The 27531-nt window shown below is 38.2% G+C and overlaps 1 protein-coding gene across 1 annotated transcript; it reads left to right on the top strand.

Annotated features, from left to right (window-relative positions):
- On the top strand, positions 1-27105 carry UBE2J1 (ubiquitin conjugating enzyme E2 J1). Its single transcript, XM_079297966.1, has 8 exons — positions 1-190; positions 9283-9356; positions 11049-11180; positions 11733-11817; positions 13207-13312; positions 15156-15285; positions 18990-19115; positions 25885-27105. The coding sequence occupies exons 1-8, from the start codon at positions 160-162 to the stop codon at positions 26149-26151; spliced, it is 951 nt and encodes a 316-aa protein (XP_079154092.1). The 5' UTR covers positions 1-159; the 3' UTR covers positions 26152-27105.
- Positions 27106-27531: the final 426 nt, after the last annotated feature.

Here is a 27531-nt window from a genome sequence, read left to right as displayed (position 1 = left end):
GCAGGTGCCTCCCCCCGCGGTCACGGCGGGGCTGTCGCCGCCGCTGCCACGTCAGGGGAGTGTCCCGAGGCCAGGCGGGCTGGGCCGGGCCGCCCTTCCTCCTCCGCCCCTTCCCCTGCTGCCGGAGCCCCGCGGAGCGAGCGAGCGGTGCCCGCTGCCATGGAGGCCCGGTACAACCTCAAGAGCCCGGGTAGGCGGCGGGGCCGGGCGGGGGGCGGCCGCGCCTTTACGGGCTGCCCGGGCCGCTGCGGGCGGATGAGCCTCGGGGCTGCCGCTGGCGGAGGCTGGGGGCCGGGAGGGGAGGGAAGGGCCGGGGGCCGCCGCGCTCGGTTCCCTGTGTTAGGGCGGCGGTGGCGGCGTTCAGGCGGAGGCCGGCCGGGTTCGGTTCGCCTTCGCAGTGCGATGGCGTTGAAAGCTTCTTCCGAACTGTAATTCGGTTCAAAACACCCTGGCCGCCAGGTCTGTGTGTGTGTGTGTGCCCACGCGCTTTTGGTGGTTCGTGGAAGCGTACCTTGGAACGTTCAGTCAGGTGGCCGTGCCCTGTTCCCCGGGCATCGCCTTCTCCCTGAGTGGGTGCCTGCGAGGGGTCGGCTTGCCCAGGGTAGCTTGGCCTGTGTGCCGTCAGTTTGTTTTGCAGAAGCGTTGCTGTGCAGGCTCTGTTTACTTGCGTGTCTGTGTTTGTTCGCATGTTTGGTTTGACACGTTTGCATGTTAAAATTCATGCCTATAACTCCTGGGCATTCTTTTGAATCCTTGAAGTGAGAGACACGCCTCGAGAGACGCGGGGAAGCAGCGCTGGAAGGGAAAGTTTTGATTCCTAGGAAGCGAGCAGTGGACAGGCCGTGTCCCCCCGTGTGGCTGTGTCGGAGCAGTGGCCTCTGACCGGCTCTGCCGGGGTTTCACCTCCCGGGAGCTGCTTGCACAGCCGGAGGCCTGGCACTGCCAAAGCAAACCTCTGCCGCAGCTTGTAAGGGCTGGCAGGGTTTGTGTGTGGGTGGCTGTCCTGCCCTGCTTTCCCCTAACCGGGTGATGAGAAATGGGTATTTTCAGCTTCGTGTTACTGTGATGAATAGTGGCTTTATTTTTTAATCATGTTACCAGCATGAGAGGTGGGGAGAAACTGAATGTTTTGATGACTTGTACCTTACAAATGTCAGTGACACGCTTGTTTACAAACGTATCTCATGCAGATGATTGTCTTGTCTGTTGCTAAATTATGTCACTTAGCCTCACACCCAAGTTGCATAACTGAAAGATAAGAAGGATCACTAAGCAAATGATGAACCTGTTGTCATTTTAAATATCAGGAAGGAATACTTTTGCTGGGGGATGTGCAGGATATGTGGCAAATGTGAATTTACAAGGCCACACAAACATGCTCACTGGTTGTGGTTTGCCACGTCATGGGAAACAGTGGTGGTGTGCTGTATGACAAGCACCTGGGATATGGGTGGAGACGGCAAATATTTGTGGCTAAATTTAGAAATGTTCTTCCCCTCTGTTGTTACTTGTCCTCCCTATATTCAAGAGAAAAACACCTTTACTGGAATTGATTCTCACACCTGTTGGTGCTGTAAACCAGCTGGAACCAGCTGTTCCATAGCAAAATGAACTTTATGTGGCAAAGATAAATAATCCATTCAATGGCTTGGTATTATTTCTCCAAATTAAACTTGTTCAGTCACATATTAATATATTAAACTATTGCTTTCAATATAGATAGCGAAAGCTCATAAATTATATAAATAACTTTTAAAATTTCTTATAATGATTTAAAACATTGATTTCAACAGTCAAGATAGGTGAAATCGTCCACTGAACAGATGGGCAAAAAGGTGTTGAATGAATATAAACAAAATATTTAAAATAAACACTGTTTCTTTTACAGTTGTCCATTAAAATTAGTTGACAGTAATTATGTATAGCCACTGCCTTTTGGTCTGGCACTTTACTTGCTAACCAGGTAGATAAGCATATGCAATTGCTTAATATTTCTGTGTATGTTTTACAAATTCCTATCTCGTTCCAGTTGCATGTGCAGTTTAGTGGTGCCATGTTACTCTTGTCATTCAACTGAAGGTTTATGATGGAACTGTAGAATATTCTAATATAAGGTGTTTTCAATTAGTGTAAATGCACTAAAATACATAAAAATAAGTCCACCATATTTTCTGTTTCAAGGGGTTGTGTTGTCTGTGGACTGAAGGGATTACTTTGGTAACTGAGCTCTCTAGGGCTTAAGGATGAGTAGCTGTCCTTGTACCTGTTGTTGTTGCCTTGCCTTAAGAGGAAGAACCAAGCTGCTAACCTTTAGGTCAGCTTTAGGGATTTGGAACATGCTATCTTGAGCCAGAGTGGAAAAAGTAATCGTTTTGTACCTGTACATGAGGCTTCTTCTGTTGAAATCTGCTTTTGCACTTGAGCAAACTGCAAATGGTGACTTCATCTGCTCAGTACCTTTTAAAAGGGCAAATCCTACTAACCCTTTTAGTACAAGTTACTTTAATGTAATGTTGTAGATGAAAACACATTTTAAATAGGAAAATACTGTTGAAAGAAACATGTGCCTTTATTTTCAGCCAAATTCTGCTATCAAGTTTTGAAGGAGCTGAAGTTCATCTGTGGTTAATACCTGGATCCCTCATCTGTGGATGTGCTAGACCAGATTGATGAGTGGGGATCAGTTAGGCTCTCCATTTTCATACTTTCTGTGTGCTCTCAGGCAGACCACAGAAGAGCAATATTGCTGCACATCTTTGTCTTGCTGCTAGGCAATGTATTCATCTTCTTCCTTATCCCTGTTTCTGCAGCTAAGTAGTTCATCCCAACATATTTGAAAGATAATAACGCTCCAAAACAGTAAGGAGGTTGTTCCCCTGCACACTGCATCTGTCAGTGGGAGGCAGCAGCTCTGGCTCATCTTGGTTTGCCATAGGTACAGGCCGTGGCCAGTGCAGGTCTGGGATGGCCAAGCAGCTCCTGTTACCCTCTGTAAGAGCAGGGAGCCGTGGTGACATTCACCTGATGCTGTTTTTCACACTGCCTGTGAACTTGAGTTTCTTTTTTATTTCTTCACAAAAAGACTGTTAATTTTGGGAAGGATGAAATTTCACACTCCCCGCTTCAGACTTCTTTGTATTGCTTCAATAAGGCAAAGTCTTGAAGCTTCATATTTTTATGTGTATTTTTGGCAATTGTAAAAGGGCAAGCTGTTTTCTGTTGTAGGATTTCAAAATGGATTAGTCAATGTGTATCAGCCTGCTACCGCATGACTGATAAACTCTCGCATCAATATTAAAGCTCAGCTGGCTAAAGTACAGTCTGCATCATCCTCATGCCTCAGGAACATCCCCCTTTTTCTGAAATTTATAAGACAACTACTTGGAATAATCTCTTTATTTTTTTTCCCCAAAGAACTGTGACCCTTAGCTTGCTGTAAGATCAGACGCCAGATCTTGTAGTTACTGCTCTTGTAGTGACAGTGTCTCATTTTTGTGTAGGCTGTGACCAGGCTTCTGAGTGGGTATAGGCACAGGCACTTGAAGAATTATGAACAGCTACTTACAGTGCCTCACACAGAGCTCACAAACCACCGTGCTTTTTAGTTCTTTGGGGGGGCACAGTTTGTTTTGCTTTCATCAGACCACCTCATGGGGAATTTGATTAAGGAGGGCACGGGAGGCCTTGGGAGAGCACATGGAGGGAGGCATGGCATGCTGTCCTGTATTTGTTGCTTAGGGACACTACTTTGGGATCCTGGAGGCATAGGGAATATAATAATACTGAAATTGTGAACCTCTTAGCTGTCACCTTCAATATGATTGCTGCTTTTCCTGCAAATTTTACTTATTTCTCCACTCTATATTTTGTACAAGTAAGTGTTCTGTGCCAACAAGTATGGGTCAGTTCTTTGTTAACAAAACAGAGGTAATAGGAAATAGCCAGTAGCTGCTGTGCTGCTTAGTACCTTCCCTGTATGAAATAAGGATAGATTGTTTAAAAATAAAAAGTTGAACAGATGTTTAAAATTTATTAAGGGTGAAGACATTGTTTGATCTTAGTGTGTTCAACACGCACCTTGCATTTTGTAAGTTTTACCTCCCTTTGTGTTGACTGAACAGTTGTTTTCAATTGCAACTACAAGAGGAGTACTGTATTTCCTGCTGCCCTGAGGGAAATGAGGACTAAAGATTGGCTGTTTCTGAGGGTGAGAGGAAAGCAAGACAAGACTAATTGAAAGTTTTTTGGGTTTTTTAGTAGTTGTTAATACTTTGTATGAGTAGAGGAGGCTTGTTAGTCATGTGAGAGAATGTATATGAGGCTGTGAAGATGTAAAGCAGCTATTCAGGAGTCTTTTGGGTCTTGAGAAAGGATGTATCTGAGACCCTGAGGATGGGAAACAGCTGGCCTGCTTCTTGGCAAATGGTGTTTCCATTTGTTTTGTAACAGAAGTCAAAGGAACTGCCAAAGGAATGTGCTGGTCTCGGCTGGGATGGAGTTAATTTTTTTCTTAGTAGCTGCTTCAGTGCTGTGTTTTGGATTCATTTCTGTTACTTGTAGTTCACAAAACCATGTATCATTCGCAGGTTCTAAGCTGTTCAGGAGAATCCACAGGGTGACGCACAGGTCCTAGTGACACTGTGCAGCTTGCTGTGAACCTGTTAGAGTTGCTGTGTGTTTAGATTTAATAAACCATCATCTGAGAATACAGGAAAAAATACCATAGAAAAAATTACCATTTTCCATATCAAAGAGCTGCTGTGACTCTTTGCTTTAAATATGTTTTCTTACATGCGTCAGTGACCACATCACTTAAAGTGTTTGTTTTTTTTTTTTTTTAATTTAAAATGTCAAAGCTCATCAAGTGTTGTTATTTTACAAGAAATCGTATGTACTTTACATATAAATTTAATCCTGATTTTTTTTTTTTTAATTATGTGATCCATTCTTTATGCAGTGGAACAACTGACAGTGCAATTCACTGTTATTTTTCCCCTTACAAGAAATTTAAGCATTACCTTTAGTAAATGAGATTTTGTTTTAAATGCCAATGCAGTTTGGGTTCCTAGGTGCTTTGGGCTGCTGTGGGGACTGGTGATTCAGCAGGTGACTCTCTGCACTGTGACCTCTGAAGTCACTTGGTGGTTACACCAGCCATGAGTCAGGCACTCTTGGCTCAGTGGTCAGGTGTAGAGTGGAGGGGGGAAGAAAACAAAGCCATCTGGATTTAAGAAGACCCTCCCAAAATGTTATCCATGATGCATGCATGTAATTGAAGGGACTTGATGCTTGTCTCAAAGGGTTCATGTGATTTCATTTTAAACTTTTTTTCTGTTATTATTGTCTAATATTTTTCCCAATTGTAGATAGTAGCCTCATTAATAGAAAAATGCACAACAAAGATGACTTGTGTTTTACTAATCACTTAAGTGGATTGAGTAGTTATAAAAGTTTCTCTGAGATGATGGGTTTATGAGAGTTTTACTTTCTTTGGAAAATCTGTATTCAGTAAATAAATTGCATCCTCGTGCTGTTTTGGTCAGTGAAGCCATAGGGAAAAAGTTGGTACTTCTGCATTTTTCCTGAATAGACTTCTAAATCTTGTCTAAAGTGAAAAAAAAGTAATAGCAGCGGCCATAAATAAAAAGGCAAGAAATGTTTGCCAAAGCAGTAAAAGCTGTCAGGTTGTTTTATTATTCTTTTCCCAGCTTAGATAAGTCAACTTGAAAGATTGAGAGATCTCTAGCTTTATGCCAGCTATTCTGGATTCCATTATTTATCTGTTCATTATGTATTTTCTATTTCAAACAATAGAATTGAAATTTCAAGCTGAAGTTTGACATTTCATTTCAGAATGAAAAGGTTGCTATACATTTGAGGAAGATACTGTCATGGACAAATACCTTTTTTTTTTCTCTCTCTCTTTTTTTTTTTTTTCTTTTTTTAAGAAAAGGCATAATGATTTACTAAGAAGACACTATTGATGTTCACATCCTGTCATCCCTTTAAGCAGTCACACTGACATTTATAAAGACTGATCACTTGCATTTTCTGTGTCCAGAAGGTTTCCCAAGCCACTAGCTGCAGAATTGGGCACATAGCAGGAGTGCTTGATGTGACCTGCAGATATATTCAAAAGAAACAGTTGTGTGAACCAAAGTTTCAGGGTAGCTTGAAGTAAATGATGATGAAGTGGAATTTGACTGGACATGTTTTTTTGGCAGAAAAAAATTCTACAAATCACATTTGCATATATTGTAAAAATTTTGCTCATTAATTTTTATTCCACTACCACTAAATCTTGAAGCTAACTGGTGGCTTTAAATTCAGGAAATTTTGAAAAGTTCAATGTAACACAAGAGGCAGACTGTCACATAGAGCATCTGACCTGTAGTATTCTTTCTTCCACAGAGCAGTAGAGAGCTCCTCCCACACCTCCTGCTTGGTGGGAACTTTCCTATCATCTCTTGCCCAGAATCTTAATTTCCTCAGGATTTAATTTTGATGAACATTGAGGAAGTATTGCTGAGTCTATCTGTGAAAGTGTGGTTATTTTTCTCACTGATGGTTTTGTCACATTAAAAAATGATTGTTTTGTCTCTAAAACCTGTCTTAAAGAAATTCAATGTCTTGACTTTCCTTTTTTTTTTGGCTGAATTAACTATACTCATTGACTTTATTGACAGTCCGCTGTTCTTTATTTCAGATGGGCCTAAACCATTCTGATTTTTCAGATTTGCCATTGCCAAATGTTTACTCAGTGACTCAGTGTGACATAAATGGCTTGAAAAATACCATGATTTGTTGAAGAAATGCCAGACTTTGTAAATTATGCTTGTTTCTTCCACTGCAGTTTTTGGTAGCCAAAGGAGGAACTGTTTCATGAATACTGCAGCAGTGCTTAAAGGAGAAACAAATTTAGTGAGTTCTTCACTGGATCCCACATTCTCAGAATGAACCTTTACTGCTCCAGGCTTTTCTGTGCAGCCTCTCGGTATTTTTCAGCAATGTGGGAAGGGAAACACAAAATGGTTTGGGTTGGCAGGGGTCTTTAAAGGTCATCTAGTTCAGCCTCCCTACCTCAGGCAGGGACAGCTTCTGCTAGATCACAGCTCAAAGCTCTGTCCAACCTGACCTTCAGTGCTTCCAGGGATGAGCCATCCACAGCTTCTCTGGGCAGCTTGCTTCAGTGTCTCATTGCCCTCACTGTAGAGAATTCCTTCCATATGTCCAATCTAAGCATACTCTCTTTGAGTTTAAAGCCATTTACTCCTGTGTTGTCACTAGAGGCTATGGTAAAAGTTACTTTCTGGGAAACATCTTGTAGTTATTCAAAGGTCACAGTAAAGTCTCCCCATCGCCTTTTCTTCAGGCTGAACAACCCCAGCTCTCAGCCTTTCTGCATACACATGTGCTGCTTAGAATCAGTGAATAATAGAAAGGCTTGGGTTGGAAGGCACCTTAAAGATCACCTACATCCAACCTTCATGCCATGGGCAGGGACACCTTTCACTAGACCAGGTTCCTCAGAGCTCTGTACAACTTGGCCTGGAACACTTCCAGGGATGGGGCATCCACAACTTGACTTGTTCCAGTACTTCACCATCCTCGCTTGAGATAAATTCTTCCTAATAGCTAATTTAAATCAACACTCTTGCAGTTTGAAATTATTCCCCCTGTCTCTTTGCTATATGGTCTCCCATCTTTGTTGTAGATTCTCTTCAGGTATTGGAAGGCTGAAGTTAGGTCACCTGATAGATTTTTAAGATGTCCTGGGTTGCTTAATACTGAAAACTTCTTATAAGCAAATTACCTCTATGATATATGAGAGCTAAATTACATTTTGATATGTTTCATTCCCCAAGAATGGAATTATGCTCTAATAGCTTTCCTTCAGTGAAATAGGTGTCTGCAAATGATGCTGTTACGGGGGAAACATATTTCTTTTCTGTTGTGGTCCCTCAGCTGGGAAATCTCAGTAACAGTTTTCTGCCATGTCCATGACTGCTCTGTCTTTATTAGATTTTGTTATGTACATTCTCAGTCTTCTCATGGTCACTGTTTTGCTTCATGGGGTGTTCACTCCTGAATTAGCTCATCCTGGTGCATGCTACTCTCCTTCTGAAGGCAAGTGTCTAGCCTTGCTGGCTGTGAAGCAGTGCTGGGTCCAAATCCTTTTCTGGTCCAGACTGGTTTTCTTATTATTCCTCTCTAATGAACTGGTAAACCTTAATGAAGAGGAAAGAGACAAACTGCAAACTGTTACTCAACAGAGCCTGAATGCTGCTAGCTGTGACCTGACTTGGTGGGATCTGTAGGGTGTTTAATTGGCACCTCCTGTGGCAGCAGCAGATTTTCACATAATTGGTTTTCTGTTTGGGTTGTAAAAAGTGAAATTCTCAAACTTTGAGCTGCTGTTTATAACTGTCCAAAAGTGAGAAGGAGGAAAAGAACTTTTCACAGTAGATGGGAAGGAAAATTCCTCTGTGGGGAGATTAGAGTTTTATTAGACATTAATGTATGGTGCACATGAGGGCACCTGAAGTATAAGTGATGTAACAGAGCTTGCAAAAGTGGCCACAAGAAAGAGATGCAGAAAATACAGATGATGCTGGTATTTCTGAAGTGGAAGGTTGGAGAAGATTACTAATGACTATCCTGAATTTATGATAGAAGAATAGCTGGGTGTTCACACTCAGTGGCAGGTTCCAATTGCAGAGACCCTTGGTAAATTTTTCTGGCTGGGCATATGTGTTTTCAAATCTAATATGAAACTTCATCTCCTCTTACTATTGGTGTGTTGATTTCTCTCAAGTATTATTGTGACCTCCTTTAGGTCAACTAAGGGAGTAGTCATGTAATTGTCAGAGCTTTTCAGCAGTTGTTAAAGATGCACATGATGTCCTGTATCATGAGATATTGAGGTTGTTAGCTATGTAAATCATGTAGTCTGAAACTGTTACTGATATGTATGTTTTTCCTCCTGTCTGGTACAATTACTAATATAAAACTGCTTTAGTCCCAGTGTTCAGTGTTGAGAAACTCTGTGACCATGCACATATTTTTCATAACTTTATGCTCATAAAACCCATTTAATGGTTATTCATCATACGTAGTTATATAGTGTCTTGAATTATGAACTGCAGTGAAGAAGCTGGAATATGCTGGAGAAGATTAGTTAGCTGGAAAGAGTTCTTCAAGAAATGTTTTATGTATTTTTCTATGCAATGCATATTAAGTTATTTTCTTCATTTTCATGTCTTATGCTTTCTTTTTTTTCAGCTGTCAAACGTTTGATGAAAGAGGCTGCAGAACTGAAGGATCCTACAGATCATTATCATGCACAGCCTTTGGAGGTTGGTTTCTTTATGTGTTTGCAAGAGCTTGTAATTAGGCAGTTTTATTCATATATACTCTTAAAATTAATATATATTTATCTAAAATGCATATATATTTTTTTTTAAATGTACATATTTAAATGATAGCGAACAGATTTTTTTTTTAAATTTGATGGAAATCAGCAGCCGAATTCAACTTCATTGGTCTTGTAGTTCCAGGTTATTGGTGAAAGTACTTAACAACAGTTTTATGTTGCATCTAAGTAGTTTTATAGTGTGGGTGTGTTTATTCCCCCATCTCCTTCCAAAGACTATGAAAGTACTTAATATTTAAGTCAAGCTTTTTTAACCAAGCATGACATCTGGCTGAGTCGCTGAGTTGCTCACTGAAACACATAACCTAAGGTGATCTCTGAGGATTGCTGTTTTGAATTTGAGAAAACCTGTGAAAAGCATAAAATGTGTGTGATTCTGGATGCATTGTAAGAGAGAGGGATTTAACTTAAGGTGTAGCTTCTTGTCCAAACACCTGGTTAAGTTTTTGGGCTGAGGAAAATGAAGTTCAGGTGGCTAGAAGCTTAAACAGAGATCCCTTCTGATTTAATTTGATTAATTTAAAAGGCAGTATTCTGTAGTATTCACTTGGGAGGTTTAATTTTTAGCTGTTGGCAGAAATGTTTAACATGCTCACATAATAAGCCTGTTCCTAGGTGCTATAAAATATTCATTGTTGTCTACTAGTTTTTATCTGTAGCTTGTTTCTCCTTACTGTGGTGAAATGAGAGGTTTAATTTTTGCCATAATTCTAACCTACATGAAGATCTTATTTCTGTATTAGAACAGTGTCTCACTAGGAAGAGAACACTGAAGATGAAAGGAAATGCTGGAATTCTTGGCAGTTATCTCCTGTACTTGAAAAACTGTAACTAAGTGGGCCCTCCCAATATTGTAATGCCGGTGTTGAGCATTAGCTGAGGGATCTCATTCACTGACAGCAAGCCTCATTTGGGCTCCTGTCCTAACAGTATGAGTTGTTCTGCTTGTAAATGTTTAGGGAGTTGTTGGCAGCACAGGTTCTGTTATACAGAATCCAGCTTGAAACACCAACAAAGAGCGTTTAAACAGAAGTTATTTATATGTTCAATGATGATAAAACTCTAGATTTCAAAATGTACCTTTCAAAAGTTGTGCAGTAAGCCACAGTAGCTGTTTCAAAATTGTTGGTGGAGGAGGGAGAATAGGAATTCTCTAGGGTGTGAGTGAAATCCCTGTGTTGACGTGGGCGCAAAAGAAGCTTTGGGGAGGGTGTCATTAGTGTTCTTTCTTGGTGTAGATCTCCCCTTGGTTATTGTTCACTGAGGCAAAGATCCAGTTTTCTCTTAATTGACTTAGTTTCCCATCTGTTGGTTAATAAAACTCCTGTCATAGTTTATACAGCTAGCATAAAGAATTTGGGTAATGAATTTGTGAGTCTCAGTGAATTATTGCATAAGAAAATTACTAGAAACCTACTATGCTTTATCCTTAGTGCTGTGTTCTCTTAACTCTCCATTTGATTTTGACTTCTGAAAACTTCTACCTGTATACTGTTTCTTCAGCCTGTCCTTGTTCAAGAAAATGACATCTAGTTGATTATTTCTGTGATTAATGCTTCCTTTTTTTTTTTCTTTTTTTTTTCCTCCTCTTCTTCCATTGATGGGGGCATTTTAGGATAACCTTTTTGAATGGCATTTCACTGTTAGAGGCCCTCCAGATTCAGATTTTGATGGAGGGATTTATCATGGGCGAATAGTGCTACCACCTGAATATCCCATGAAACCACCCAGCATTATTTTGCTGACGGTAAGTAAGCATGCTTAGTTTTTCCTTTTCATGTTATCAATTTTATCATGGGGAGAGAGAGATTCTTGACATTTAACATAATGTTATTTTTTTAAGATGGCACAGTATAGTATGACTGAAGACCCAAAGTCTTCCGAGATTATGTTGGTAATCTCTAATTGCATGAAGCTTTATGCCTAATAAATGGAAGTTTTTTCCTCCAGGAGAAATCACATTGCTGATACGACTGTCTAACCTTCTGTTCTCCCTATGGGCTTTCTTGATTTCTGTTGAAAACATTGCACAGATGTAGGAAGGCAGACCTGTAGTTTGGGGCAAAGGCCTTCCTTTGAGCATAGTTTTGTAGAAAGTTTTCTTCATGCATTAATAGAGTCAGATGACAGAGTTCTGTGTTCAGCAAGCTGAATGCCAATTTTCTGAGGTTGGCAGTAGTATAATTGTCACATATTGTTTGCATATGGAATTCTTTTGATTATGATTTTTATGACTTTTACCAAAACTCAAGAGGTAACTTCTAGTGTGTTTTATTGTATCCTCCCTCTTCCTTCAAAGGCAAATGGCAGGTTTGAAGTGGGGAAGAAAATTTGTTTAAGCATCTCAGGGCATCATCCTGAAACTTGGCAGCCTTCATGGAGTAGTAAGTAACAATTCCTTGAAAAATGTTACCCCAGTCAAACAACTTGTTCTTTAAATTAAAAAAAAAATCTCATGAAGAATATTTATGGTGGGAAAGGATACAGATTTTGAGGGTGTAAAATTATGGGAGAATTTGCCACATGTAAAGTTATAAAAGAGTGATATTGAATGATTTGGAAATGATAATAGTAAATGCTAGGGCTGAGGAACTGTGGTGTAATGGTAAGCTCTTCTTTATTTAGATACCTAAGCATTAAAAGTTCTCAGCCTACTTAGAGTATTCTTTGTGTATTTTGTTTAAAATTGTTCTTACGAAAATAAATCCTATTACTTTACCCTGGTTTTGCATGATCACTAAGTCAGCTTGAATATTAATAGAGGGAAGTTTTCAGTTCAAGTGCTGTGGTTCTGAGCACTCAAGAGGAAAAATACTGTGGTCTGGGTTCAGTATAACTGAATCTTCTCTATTTTTAAAAATAGTGTTGTCACAGAAATTAAGAGCTGGCACAGTTCATCCAAGGCAATGTTCAAGTAATTTTAGTTTTGCTGGGTACAGTACATCAATTATTTCTATATCAGTTTCACTTTTAAAATATGTTGGTAAGATCTTAGGAGTTTTGTAGCAGACCACTCTTAAACTTTTGTTAAATCTCTTTTCTTAAAGAGTAGAAAATACTATGTTTCTAAGTAGTTGTAAATATCCTATTTCTTTTCTGTGGTACTTACTTTGATGTGATATTTATTTACCAAATCTATTAGCAAAGTGTCTTGAATTCTTAAATTTTATTACTTCTGTAAAACAAAGTCCAAGTAGAGATGTTGTCAAAAGAGATTCTTCAGATGACAATTCTGTTACAAAGCAGTAATTAATATTTTAAATGAGCTCCTTCCCCTATTGTAATGACATAAAAGGAACAAATTCTGCAATGCTTTGTGGAAAAAAAAAACCTCTGAGTATGTGTACATTAAATTGCTGAATTCATATCTAATACAAAGCAGACACAAAAAGAATTCCCTGTGAACCTTCTTATCTTCTTCCTCTCCATCTGCTCCTTTTCTGCCCCCTCCCACCTTTTTATATGTTAATTCTGCTTTACCTTTTTTAATCAGTTTTAAAGCACTCACCTTAATGCAACATTTTTGTGACAATTGATTTTTTTCTTCTCTGTTGGCTGGTGGTCTTTTCTTTGTTTACAACATGATGTTAAAACAAAATTAAAAAAGCCTTGCAGTATACCAAAAAAACCCACCAAACCAGTGCTGCCTGTTAAGAAATTCAGACTTGGCAGGATCAAGTTTTACAGTCAGAAATGCAACTTTTCTGAGCATGAAATGAGATTGCGTAAGTGTTGTTTCTGTCACGTTGTTTATATCTGTTTTCCCATTTTAGTAAGAACAGCTTTACTAGCCATCATTGGATTTATGCCAACCAAAGGTGAAGGAGCAATAGGATCTCTAGATTACACACCAGAAGAAAGAAGAGCTCTTGCAAAGAAGTAAGTGCTAGGTTTGTTACTGTAGGTACATTTACATTCAGTAACTTTTAGGGTAATGCATTGAATGGAAAATAAGCTACTTCAGTCTATTCTCTTGCATTTATTCCACATAAAACAAGTTTGATGCCTTGTATATGTAGGTGCTTTTTTTCTCTGAATATTGTGCAAACTTGGAACTTGCAGTCAAGCAAAATATTTTGAGAGCACTCTGTTCCTTCCAGCATTGTGTGGTCATAGAGGTTTGTCTGAAATTCAGACTTGGATATGTAATCAGCATTGTGATACAGTAGTAATTGTAGCACGGAGATAAAGTGGGTGTGATGGACTTGATAGTGAGTAGGGAAGAAAGCAACCAAAATAATAAAATATAATTTTTTAAAGTAAATAGTAATACTGAAATTATTTCCAAATTCTAAAGGAACTTCTTCTAAATGATCTTTAGGAAATTAACTGAAGATTAGATTTGTGACTATGATGAGATTATTACCTTATTGGACAAAGGGAAGGCAGTATGTGCTGTTTATAGGGACTTTAGCAAGGCTTTTGGTGTCCTTTCCCTTATCCTCAGTCATGATGTAAAGCCTAGGTAGGTGGGGACAGTAAGGTGGATTAAGAACTGACTGAGCTGCCTGGCTCAAAGGATTGTGATAAGCAACACAAAATCCAGCTGCAGTCTGGTCACTGTTGTGACCATTCCTGGTGTCAGTACTGGGGCCAGTGCTATTCAGTGTGATTAATGGCCTGGATACTGGGACACGGTGCACCCTCAGCAGGTTTGCTGGTGATACAAAACTGGGAGGAGTGGCTGGTACACCAGAAAGTTGTGCTGCCATCCAGAGGAGCCTCAGAGGGCTGGAGGAATGTCAGAGAAAAGTCCTGCCCCTGGAGAGGAATAACACCAGCGGACTAGAAGGGAGCTTGGAAGAGAAAATTCTGGTGATCACTAAGCTGATGATGAGGCAGCAGTGTACCCTTGCAGCAAAGAAGGCTGATGGTGTCCTGGGTTGCATGAGGAGGAACATTGTCAGCAGGTCAAGGGAAGTCATCCTTCTTCAGTACTCAGCACTGGTGAGACATCAGGAGTGCTGGGTTCAGTGGAGCTGTGTCCAGGTCAGAGTACGAGAAAGATGAGGATGACCTGGAGCAAATTAAGTGCAGTGCCACAAAAGTGACTGAAGGGCTGGAATATGTTGTATACATGGAGATGGCAAAAGAGCTGGGAGTGTTCAGCCTGGAAAAGAGGAGGTTCAGGGGATCATATCCATGTGTATGATTATCTGAAAGGAAGTTGTAAAATAGGTAGAGCCAGCCTCTTTTCAATGGCATTCAGTAACAGGAGTGAGTCAGTGGGTGGGTTGATCTTTATATTGTGCTGTCTGTGGTTCATCACTGGCCTGGAGAGCCACGTGCAGTGTGCCCTGTAGAGAGATGATGTGGGAAGGTAACGTTCTCCAAGGGGGTAAAGTTCCTGGATTGGAGGCACAAGCTCCTGGGTCCAGTATAACATTTGCAATAATAGTTAAATCTTTATAATTTATAATTTTTATTTGCTGCTGATATAAGTATTTTAATTGTAAGAAATTATTAATAAAATATAAATAATAGTGATATTTAAGTCAGTAGTTAATATTTTCCTAAATGACATGAGAATTTGTGTTAGTAATAAAGATAATATTCAATGTATTTTTTAAGATAGTGTGATTTGAGGCAGAGGGAAGTATTTCTAAACTACTGGCCTTGCCACCACTTGTCTTTCTGTGGATTGTTCTGCAAATAGTTTATTTAAACAAGCACACAGGAACACTGAGAACATGCTATTCTGAGCTATGTCCTTTGTGGGCAGGTCACAAGACTTCTGTTGTGAAATGTGTGGCACATCTATGAAGACAGCCCTCTTACCACTGACATCTGGAAGCGTGTCAAGCCAGGCAGACAAGGAGGCTAAAGAACTTGCCAGACAAATCAGCTTCAAGGTAAAGTCAGTGTTTAAACTTTCATCTCTCTTGTATAGAATTAGAAAACAAATACTGAGGAAAAACCTGTAAATCACAGAAACATTCATCATTTCAGAAAACCTTCATCAATTGCTAAGTGGAAGCCTGTTTTCTCAGTATTGTCTGAAAGAAAAAAATAAGAATGGATCTGTTGAAATTTGCCAGTTAATAGGTTGTGCATCTCAAACATTGATTGGTTTTAATTTTAGTGGTGACCACTGTGGTAAAAATTGCCTATGCTGTTTTTACTTCCACATTTTCAGACACTAATAACTTAATTAAATTCTCCAGAGTTAGTCTTATCATAAAAGTGTGAGGAAAGTTTGGGCAAAGCTAATCTAAATTTTTTACCTTTGTGATTTTTTTTTTGTTTTTTTCCCTTTTGGCTTATGGAAGGAATAAAACATATTACTACTGAAAATGGTTGCAAATTCTTTTGAACTACTCTGCTACTATCTGAAGATACTGAAAGTTGAACTCGGGTATGGAAGTTGCTGTGACCGAAAAATGTGTTCTCTAGTTTGTGTTTCAGTGAAAGCAAGGTTTGTTTAGACCAATACATTCCTTAGAGAATTGCATGTCGTGCATGCACAGTGTTGTTTTTCACTGGGTTTTCCACTAAACTCTTAAATCAGCCACTAAGGCAGACTACTGTGCATGAGGGCAGGGAGCTATGGTTATATTATGACAATGTGGCATTAGTGCAGAATACATCCTCAGTAAGGTCAGAGCTGCCAATATGTCCCCTTTTATCACCCATATTCCTCTAATAGTGTCCTAAAGGCTACTTCTGCTTTTTTTGTGTATGCCATGAAAGTAAAGATTGGCAGGACTGCACAGAAGAAGACAGTTTTGCAGGACATGCCTATTCCTTTGCCATAATGCTTATGATAGAAACATCTCCAGATATTTTTACAAAAATGAGAAAAACAGGGACAGAGTTGAGCTACTTCGAGAAATAGTGGATTGCCTTTTCCTGGCTTTTTTATACTATATAAGGGTTTAAAATTGTAGGATTGATTTTTACTTAAGAACTGCTAATCTTCATCAAAGAAATTCTAGAAATATCAGAGTTTGGTTTTGAATTTCGTCTGTGACAAAGAACTCACAACTTAAATTTCATACCTTTTTTTTTTTTTAATTAAAGGCTTAGATATATCAGTCTTTAAAGAATATTGATATTTTCTATGTATCTATGTGCTTGACACCACCTCCTAATAACAAGCACTTGTCAGGGAAACAATGAATGAAAGTCATAGGTTTCTATAGCCTTTTACCATCCATTTTGCTTTTTTCTTTTTTTTTTTTTTTTTAATAAGATGAATCAGTTCTGTTCTGGTTGCATCTTTCTTCCCTTCTCAAATCAAATTTTAGAGGTTGGGCTTTTTTAAGCTTCCTGCTTCTCTGCTTTGCTTGACTTTCTTACCTGTTTGTTGTTAGGTGGAGGTGTTCAATTGATGTATTTGTAAGAAACTAATTGTATGAATTACTAGCAGAAAATAAAGAAGTTTTTAATCATTTGGATACATTTCACATCAATTTATGGGGTAAGATTTAACATCAGATTACTGATGAGTGTATAATTTGAGAGTCTCTCTACTAGCAAACATACTAGCAACCTCTGCATTAGTTTCATTCTTAAATAAGAGTTTTCCTAACTATGTGTAGATGATCCCAGGATTCTTGTGTTTCTTATGAGCTTTAAACAAGATGGTAACTTTTTAAAAGGCCCTCTGTGTGGTATTTAGATAGGAATGTGAAATTCAGGAGAGTGAAAAAGCCCCAACACATGTTCTCACAGTTTTCCTGCTTCTGTGAGCATCCACCTTGGTTCCTGTATGTTTTAATAGTAAATTATATTTTGTATTAGTTTTACATTGACTTCCAAATAGTTTTCTGCGTTTTCAGTGTTACGTAGCAGAAATTCCATTTTGTTAAAAAACAAAAGAAATTACTAATAGCATACGTATCTCTGTAAGACAGTATGATTTACCTTCATGTTGCCATCACAAGGCATATTTTGCAGTAAAATTAATTCTCTCCTCACCCTCATTATTATGTTTAAATATGTTGATCATCTTTTGAATGTTAGTCTGCCCTCAGACTAGATGCTAGACTTAGTACTTTTATAAACTAAAGTACATAAAATGCCCATTTGGTACTGCTTTGTAGAGATTAACAGTAAAGATGAAATAAGCTCATCTTAGAAGAAGCTAGAGTATGAAAATCAGTACTCACAGGTTCCAAGGAACTTATGATTGGATATAGGAAAGAAAGATTCACCCTGAGTGTTGTCAAATGCTGGAGCAGACTGCACAGAGAGACTCTGGAACCCCCAGCTTTGGAGATGCTCAAAACTTGTCTGGACATGACTCTAGAGAGAGTTGGACCAGTGACATCTAGAGGTCCATTCCAGTCTAAATGTTTCATAATTCTGTGTTGCTTTATTGATGATCCATATTTGAATTACAACTTTCTCTGTCTAATATTACAGTTCATAATAGTTAAGTAGAAGGGCAAAGCAGTGTTGTCAGATTCTAGGTTTTCAAATGTGCAATCCATCTCCAGATTGTTTTGATTCCATATTTTTTGGATTCTCTTGAGGCAATGCACATGAAGAAACAGAGAACTTAAATTTCCTCACACTAAATAGTGTCATGAAAGACTATTATACTGTGATCTTATCAGTTTGTTACCACCATAACTGGTTGTTTTCTAATACACTGTTTGTATTTCTTGCTACTACTACCACCACTACTTATGTCTGCATTTGAAGATAGTCACTAGATTTGAAGTTGTCACCTTTGTAATGAATTGGGATCTAGACACATGACTTGGGAGGTGACTTGCTTACTGAGAAAAATGGATTTGATCATGACTTCTTTTTTTTTTTTTACATGTAAATTTTAAAAGTATTTCAGTTCAGCACTATGATGGTATATCCTTTTCCATTTCCAAGAGATTTTTACTGGCATATATACTGGGGTTTGTGTTTTTCTACATGTCCCTATTGATCTCATCTCAGATTTCCTAAGCATGAAACCTAAGTTATGGAAAATATTGCACAGTAGACACTTTGTAAATGGGTATGAAAGCAGTATTACAAGACTTTTTTTTCTTTTGCTCTGTGCTGAAATTTAAATACTGGACACTGGTATGCATATGCTACCCAGTGTAGTGTTATGCATATATGCCCTCTCTATCTGTGGCAGCTTTGGTACTGAAACCAGTATAGCCACATTACACTGGCAGTCACAAGAGGCTCCTTACTGCTGTGGGGGAACAGGCTGTGCTGCTTCACTTGTATCAATGGTAGGTCAGCATTGTCTTAAGGACATGCAAAACAAAAGTTTTAAAAATCCTATTGTTCTGGCATAATGTACTGGATCTTCTAAAGAATTTTGCTTCTTGCTTTCTACATCTGCTTTTTTTGAATGTTATATTTTTATGTGTAAACAAAGTTGTTTTTTAAGCCATTGTTTGCACATTTGCAGTCTTATTTTTAACGAATTAAAATTTCTTGAACTTGTTGCTGTGTGATTGAAATGCAAGTGGCACACCTGATTATTGTATTTTGGTAAGCCTCATATTCTCTTTAATAAAATGCACATTCCAAAATAAGCCAAATTGTTTTGTAGCCATTTTGATCTAGTCTGTAAAGTGTATATACGTGCTTCTTACAGGCAGAGGTCAATTCATCCAGGAGGTCTGATGCTGGACCCTCAAACACATCAGGATTGAATCACTCTGCTACTTCACGTGAGCCCCAGCAGGATGGTGCAGCATTCCCAGTTCCAGCAAGTGCAACGGTATGGTCCATCTTTGAGCTTTGTTTGGCATAGTCTGAACATGAAATTAGTCCTCTTAAGGACCAACTCTGATTGGAGTCCTGATTAAAGTATGTAGTTTGCGTATTTATTCTGGAACTCCTGCATACTTTTAATATAAAATCTATTAGCAAATAATATGCTGACTCTTTTTTAGAAATAGCAACCTCTGCCTTCCCTTCCTTCTCTTAAAACAATAAATAATCTTCTTTTAGCAGTAGTTCTTCCCAATGTTTCCTTTAATTCCATTAAAACTTTTTGGTGTCTGAAACACTACAATTTACCATCTGTGTAATGTAGCACAGGTTTTTTCTACAGAATTCTTAGCCAGAGGCAAAAAATGTTTCAGTGATAACCTGTAGCTTTTAAATATTAATCAATACTACCTTCTTGGATTTTATAACCTCTTAAGTAAGTCTAAAATATTCTTACCATTTGAAGTATGACATGTTTTAATACTGCTAGGTGAAGGGCTTACATAAAGGTTTCGGAAGTGACTGAGGTTTGGTGATGGGCCAAGGCAGCTGCTATTACAACTGTTGCAAATGCAGTCTAAATTCACTGACAAATTGCAATCAAATCCCAGCTAAGCTGCCTTTTTTTACAGAAGATGGGGCTCCAGATTGGTTAAAAAACCTACAGCATGTCCAATAACATCTGTTGTGTGTTGGCAAAGTATTTTCAAGCTATGTAGAAATATAAACATGTTTATGGCATACTTTTTTCCCCCCACAGTAGGGATTTTTCCAGATTGTTCAGGATTTAATAAAGTTTTATTATATTCTTCTTATTACAAATCCTGGCTAATATAGTAGAAAGAGCTGACACACCAAGGTATTGCTGGTATTTTCCTGAGGAGAAAGACTTTTTTAAATTAATCACATTTTTAAGAAAACTGGTTTTATCAATTATACTGATTTATTAATTAATGATTAATTTTAAGAAGATCAGTTCCATGGGAAATGAGACCTTTAAACATATAAACATATAAATGTATGTAAAAATATTCATATATGTGATTAACTGTAAATGATAAGTGGGTTCTAGTTTTAGGTAATTGAACTGATATTCAGGATTGTTAGTTTTAGTTTGAACCAACACCTGTTTCTGAGCTGTCATATTCTGAGTGTTAGGAATTCTCTGGAACCGTTCAGTAGTGGAAAACAGCCACACAGTGGAAGAAAGAAATTTGTAATAAGAAAGACTATTTTTAAGAATTGGACCCTGCTATTTTTGTGTTCTTATTCATATGAAAGGTAATAGAAATCTTTCCAAACTAGGGCACTCTGGGCCTTGATCTGCTTAGAAGTGTGAAAGAGCACCCATGCAAACCTCAGATCTTTTCTACTCAGCTGGGTTTCTTGCATGTGTAAAATCCAGTTATTGAGTTCTTGTTGTGTAAAGATCTAATTCTGCCTTACAGAGTTGCATTAGATGTGGACAACACCAAAACATATTATTCTCTCTTCATGGATAAAATGTTTGCCACTTACTCTATAAATGTGTACTTAATTATAAGCTATTGTAGAAAATTTGCTGGTTTTACTCTCTTTGAGAGTAAAAAGGGAAGAAGTAGGGCCAGTGCTGCATTCTTATATGAGCTTGTGTAATCCTTCTGATATAGTAGATTGATGTGTCTCGCTCTGAAGCCATAGGACCTTCTGTCTTTCTAGACAATACAGAAGTGAATACTGGAAGTAATGATGCAGACAAAAAATGGAGTGTTACCTTTTTTCTGCTCCTAGATCAGTTGTGGCCAGTCTTCATTAAAGACACAGTGGTTAACAGGTGCTAAGGAAAGGGTCATCTCTAGGTGAAGGAATATGTAAGTTGTATTTTACTATAGGACTGCTTCGTGGTCAAGCTTGTTCTTTCCAGCAATGTTTCTCTATACCATGATTTTTTTACCTCTAAATTGCTTGAAAGGACAGAGATTTTTGGAATGTGTTAATGGCAAAATATTTGTGAGCACTGTAATGCCCTTTCTGGGACAGGGCTAACAATTCTTATGTGAAGAGCTCACTGAAATGGATCTCTGGCATGGCATCACTTTGTGGCCATTTCTTTGTTCCACACGGGGCCTTATTCCTGAAGAGAGAATTTTTCACGACATCAGAAAAAAAGATGTTTTGAATTAGCTCTTCTGTCAGCTTTCACCTAGGGAAAGAATTACAGCCTCACTGACTAAAAAAGGTCCAAGTCTTACAGTATTTCCATTAAGCATATGTTTCTCAGATTTCAAAACTCAGTTTGAAACCGTTGTTTATATTTTGGCTGTCATTGTGTTACTCAGTACTTCAGTCTTGCAGATTCTTGCCCTTTGTGTAATTGCTGCATGGATGTGTTTGTCTGTGCTGTGGGAGAGGTACACTCAGAGCTCTTGACTTTTGAGCTTTCCCTGCATGACCACATCTTGCAGGTCACTTCCCTTCCTTCCCACCTCCTCTTGTCTTTTTGCCAGACCAGCAGTGGTTGTTCCCATTCATTGTCCTGTTAGTAATGACAGGAGTGTGCAACACTGGTGCAGATATTGCACATTGGCTATTAAGTTTTGTGTGTCTGTACTATTACAGAACATTTATCCAGCCTTTAAACAGCTGATCTTTGAAGGAAGAAGGAGGAGTGGAGGGAGTTGATTCTCACACCAGTGAGAAGTTGTCACAACGTTACCGAGGTTTGCCAGGTGCAAGGCAATGAGTGCAACTACATGAGAACAGGGAAAGGAACAACACTGCTCTGGAAAGTGCTGCCACGGCAACTTGTATAAAAGGGTACAGAGCTGCAGAGAACAGTCTTTAGCATTAATAAAACTAAAACAATAGGCTACCAAAAGGCATTATACAGCATAGTACTTCTGAGGAGTCTGAACCCAGAGCAGAGAACACCTTTGATTAGACTACTTCTGACAATACTTTTTTTTATTACTTGCAGTAGCTGTTGATGTCTACTCAGGTCAAAGTAACAGTACATTGTTCTTGTTTGAGTATTCAAAGTGCAAGCAAGGTACTGCTGCTGAAAGTTGTCTAGATAAAAGTAATTGCCCTTAGTATTAGGGTGAGATCCTTCCACATCTGAGGAAAACAATCCTTTTGAAGGAATGTATTATAGATACTTAGACTGGACTTGGGTCCAGTGGTCACCTACCAAAACTCTGATCACAGTCTCTGGGACTCATTACTGGAGGCTAGAGAGAGCTGCAGTTTACTCAGCAGCAGAGGCTAGTATTTCTCTGTTTTCCCTCAATTGCACTGACTAAATCCGTGTGGATTATGGGTGTCTGAACTCCCACCAAATCTGTAACAATACATCTGATGTATTGATATGGAATGATGTCCCACCTTGGAGCTTATAGCTGCTGAATAAAGTTGATGCTTGATGAACTTTATTAAGTAACAAGGTAAAATCTGTATTTAGGCTGCTTTCTGATAACCTGAGAATACATGAAGCCTTAGTACACCTGTTTTTAAACAATATTCTATAGTAGTGACCTGCACTGATAATAGTGGCTGGATGAAGCATTGTGAGGGGTGATAAAATAAATGGTGTAACTGAAGCCAGCTACTCTTGAGCTGATGAAGGATGTTTCTGTTAAAAAGTGAGGCTGTGCTCTGATGCATGAGTTTTAAAAAAGCCTTTGCCTTTAATCATGAGTTCTGAATGATATATTGGTAAAAAGTGTTTCCTTTTATCTCTGTGAAGTGATATCTTAGTTTTATAATACTCCAGCTACCATTTTAAATGTCTTGACAATTGAGAGTACTTGGCCTAACTTTGATTCATTAAAAAATGGAGATTTTTTCATATTAGACATTAAGCCATGCTGTGTCAAACTTTGGTGTTTGTTCAGCTGGAAGTTTCTTCAGCTTGTTTGTACAGACAAATAAGTTTTGCACCTATCTTGATTTCTGCATCTCTCCCCAGACCATTAGTATAAGTGAAGAAGGCTTCAGTGATCCAGAGGATTTATATGGTTCTGAGTTCCTGAGTTTACTGTATTTTTAAAACATCCCTTCTAAGATGATTATTTGATCCTTCTAGTATTCTGATAAAATTTTTTAAAATCATGGCCTGAGGATATAAAGGATGCAATGAATTCTACCATTTTTCAGTAGACTGAACATGATGATTGCATTTTGTTAGATGATATAAGTTGTTGTTAGTTCTAATATAAGTATATTTTACTGAAATAGCTTATTCATCACATAATTGCTAAGATGTCCTTGGAGCAAAATTTTCTATCAGTGCTGACAGTTTCAGAAGCTTCAGAAATAATATGACATGTAGTAATATAAATAGTATGTAGTAATGTGACATGTGTGTCTGTAAAGATCAGATACTAAAGGTGGCTATAATGTAACTATTACTGAAATTTCTATTTTTAGTGTGTTAAGCCTTCATCTGCATTTCCAGTATGGTTTGGCAGAAACCATTATTTGGCAGAAATAATGGAAATTGTGTCATGTGAGGTGTTGTGTTAGTCTAAAAATCATGTCATGTTTTCTTAGGAAGAGTTTAAGGACTTGGCATTAAGTTGAAGACTAAATAACTGTGGGTTTTTTTTGGGTTGTTTTTTTAGATAGTGCAGCCCATCTGCTACTTTTGGGTTTCTTAACAATTAAGCCTTCAAACAAATAAAAAAATCTATCTATCTTATTTAAGATACTGTAGCAGCTGGGCCCAAATTTATATTGGATCATGATCACTCTTTTCTGAGCTTTCTTCTGCATGTCTGGTAATAGTTGACCATTGGTTATGTTGGGAATCCCAAGTGGTGCATTGGCTGAGCTTTGGGTGAAGCTGTTGGTGTGCTGCTGCCACAATCCATGTATAATTTCCTCAGAAAAATAACTTAAATCCTTGACATTGTCAGTGAGATTTCTCTTGAATCACAGATCTATTCATGTCAGCATATGACAGCTTGTTGTATTCAGAACAGGGCCTTTCTGGTTTATTTTAAATTTAAGTTTTGCAGTATTGAGATGTGTGTGACAGCCAGTGCTAGTTACTTTCGTTAGTAAAATGAAGGATTAGAAATATTTCTGGACTTTTTTATATCTTTAAAACCTGTTTGAAGAACAAAACACTGCTTACTGAATTGCTAGTTCTTGTGTCCTGAATTCACGTCTCTCCCTCTCACCTTCTGGATGATGGGAACCTAGATGAATCTAGGAACTCCATTTTTCAAAGACTTGGCTTCGCCAAGTCTTTATTTTCCTTGGCATGAGGAGCTTTCAAGTGAGAAGCAGAATTACTGTCTTCTTCAGTGTATTGAAAATGATGACAAGCTGCTTGTGGTGTTCTTGGCTGTCTCTGCTGATAAAATGCATCTTTTAAAAACATTTTTCTTTGAAGCTACCCAAGCTGCTTCACTTATTTAGGCAAGATGCCTGTGTAAACAGGCAAGTTGTCAAATATGGCAAGTAATTGTATCAGTACTTGCTTGCCAGTGATAAACAGTGGGAAATACTAACAATGAGGAGGTAGGAATGAAAGGCCACTTCCCAGGGTGAGACAAATCACCAGCTAGGTGAAAATTTTCAATTCTTTGTCCACACACAGAAGAGTCACAAGACTAAGTGCTATTCACTGTCTTGTAGATTGTCAAACCTGATAGCAGTTGAGGGCATTCCCTGTTAGGTCATGTGGAAAGGTTATCTTTTATGGATATAGTAGATAAAGCAGTGCTTAAGGCATTAAAAACCTTTGGAAAAAGATCTAAAATGTCCAGAATTCTAATTTTACCTGTTGTAATGATAATCTTTTAGGAAGAAGAGCAGGGGAAGCTAACTTTGGAAAATAACTGCAAATTGCTTTAAGTAGGAATAGCAGAAAAGTTATTTTCTGAAGACTGAAAATAAGACTTAAAAATTTTAAAACCTGCAATTTTTTTCTCAGAGCTTCTTTTTTTTCCAAAACACTTTTAAATTGAAACTTGTCAAAATGCTTATTTCTAGTGACCGTGCTGTATCACTATTTTTAATATAAAACGTTGGAAGTTTGAGCTTTTTAGTATTGCAAGCAGGATTAGTATGGTGAAAGATCAGATGTCGTATTTTCTAACTCATAAGATAGAAACTTGCTTTCTTCAGCATGAAATTCTCATGAGCAGAATCATTTGCTGAAGTGTATTTTTTAGTACTTGTAATGTCAGACCGAGTTTGACCAGTAGAGGGCAATAGGCAAGTGTCTGCACACGTGCTGTGCTCTGGAATTCCTGCTGGGATCAGGTACGTAGGTGGTTTGTGGTTTGGATTTTTATTTTGTTTTTTCATGGTATTGGTGATGATGAGAACAGACTTCTGGACCCCGCTGTCCACAGGAAGCACTGCAGTATTGATTAATTACAGTTCTTGGACTTCTCTCCATTCCTCTTTTGCATCCCATCTTGTTTCCCCTTCAGCATAGGTGACATTGCAAATCCTTAGAGATTTAACTAACCAGAGAATTATTAAAGATTACTTGAGCAGCAAAGAGTTAAAAAAATCCTAGACAAAGATATTTGAAATCTCTAACAGAAATACAGTTTGACAGACTTCCTTCAGCTCTGTCTTGTCTATGGAACTGCTGATTTTCAGCTTGAAATATACTTCTACTCAGGATAACGTATGCACAAAACCAACAGGCTATAACAACCTTTTAATTAGAGACATGTATTAACAGTTATTTGCAGAGTACATTTTTGTCCTTAGGATTTTGTCTCTTGCCGATCCTACATGCTGTATTGTCTGACAGCTCGACGTTTCTTTTTTAGTCTGAAACTCAGAGTAGCAGTGCAGTGTCTGGGCAGGAGCGCAGTCCAGCTGTGTCCAGCAGCTCGATGAGCCCTCGGCAGCGCCGTGCGCAGCAGCAGAGCCAGAGACGGGTCCCAGCTTCAGCCGACTCCAACCGGGCGCAGCAGCCGCGAGCCAACACCAGCCACACGGGCTCCACTGTGCTCATCGTGCTGCTCACCTTTGCGCTGGCAGCTCTCATATTCCGCAGAATATGCTTGGCTAACGAGTATGTATTTGAGTTATAAGGTTGTGTGTCCTAACAGCAGTGGCTCGAATGCTTCCTTGAACATCCTGTATTGGCTAAGACATGAGAACTGTTTACAAAGGTTACTTTTTGTATTTACGCTTAAATCCTTATGAATGTTAATGTACCTACAGATACATTACTTGTAAGAAAAGCAAAGTTGGACATGTAAACTATGAATTTTAATTGAGTGCTCGCTAGATACTTGGAGAAACAGTGCAGTGGAATAGTAACATTAAGGCATGTGGTATGGGACTAAATTTGAGTAATTTATAAACTGGAAAAAGACGATTTTTTAAAAATGGTTGTTTAAATTTTTTATGGGGCATAAATGCCCATATAAGTACCCCATCTAAGTTAGTATAAGATTTGACATTGGAGAAGGAATTATAGAATGAAAACTATTATGTGTTTGTGTCTGGTTAAATCTGAATTTAGAGGGAATACGGTTTTGTAACCATTTTTATTTGCCATGACACGTTTCCAGAGGAAAAACACATACAAATTGGTTGCAATGCTGCTTTGTATGTGTGGTAGAGGGAAAGAATTGTGGGAGGAAAGTAGGTGTCAGAAAACTACTTGCATTATTTTGATTTTTATTTTTCGGAAGATTGGATAATCTTTTGAAAGATTTGAATGTCCTCTTCTAGTACTTTCAACTGTATATCTTGTTTTTAAAATTTGAAGATTATGCAAAACATGTCTATTCTTGCAATAGTTATAAATATGTAATATAATTATTTACCGAGAGCTGTTGTCTTTTAATTATACCAGAAATATACATAATGTGTTGAACTGAATGTTTCATATGTGGTTTTATTTACTAAAAAAAAATTTAAACCTTATTATACTTAAATTCTCAGATATATATGAACATGCTTAAGAGAAGTATTTATTACAATCCTGCTAGTAATAAAGTTTCAAGCCAGTCTTCGGATATGTTTCAAGTATCAAATGGTAGTTTGTTTCTTTGTCTGAAGGTTTTTTTTTGTTGGTTGGTTTTTGTAAGCGGGTTTTTTTTGACTAGTTGGTTGTGGTGTTTTCTTGGGTTTTTTGGGGGGGAGGGGTTCAATTAGTTTCTTTCTTTTTTTTTTTTAACCTAAAATCAATATTTTGGACCCAGAGATCTACTTATAATAAGTCCCTCATAATATTCATGAATACTGTCAAAAGGCAGTATACAAGCAGTAGACCTACACTTGTTTGAGTTTTGTCTTTGACTGTTCAAATACTGAAGTAGAAGGAATTTTCCTCTTGTGTTATTGTTCAAATTATTGTTCAGCACATTCATTTCAAAGAAAGGAAGTTTAGCTAGCTTTCATTTAGCTAGCTGTCAAACATAGTAGCACTGACTTAAGTGAGATTCTCATCCTGTTCTTAA

This window comes from Erithacus rubecula (genome assembly GCF_903797595.1).
Source record: "Erithacus rubecula genome assembly, chromosome: 2".
Lineage (NCBI taxonomy): Eukaryota > Metazoa > Chordata > Aves > Passeriformes > Muscicapidae > Erithacus > Erithacus rubecula.
This window is presented reverse-complemented; position numbering and strand designations above follow the sequence as displayed.

What these genes read in the sequence shown, in the direction of transcription:
- UBE2J1 (XM_079297966.1), top strand. Translation starts at nt 160, where the DNA reads ATGGAGGCCCGGTACAACCTCAAGAGCCCGG. An exon ending in TTGGCAGCCTTCATGGAGTA is followed by an intron (nt 11,818 to 13,206) that starts GTAAGTAACAAT and finishes TTCCCATTTTAG; the next exon opens with TAAGAACAGCTTTACTAGCC. An exon ending in CCAGACAAATCAGCTTCAAG is followed by an intron (nt 15,286 to 18,989) that starts GTAAAGTCAGTG and finishes TGCTTCTTACAG; the next exon opens with GCAGAGGTCAATTCATCCAG.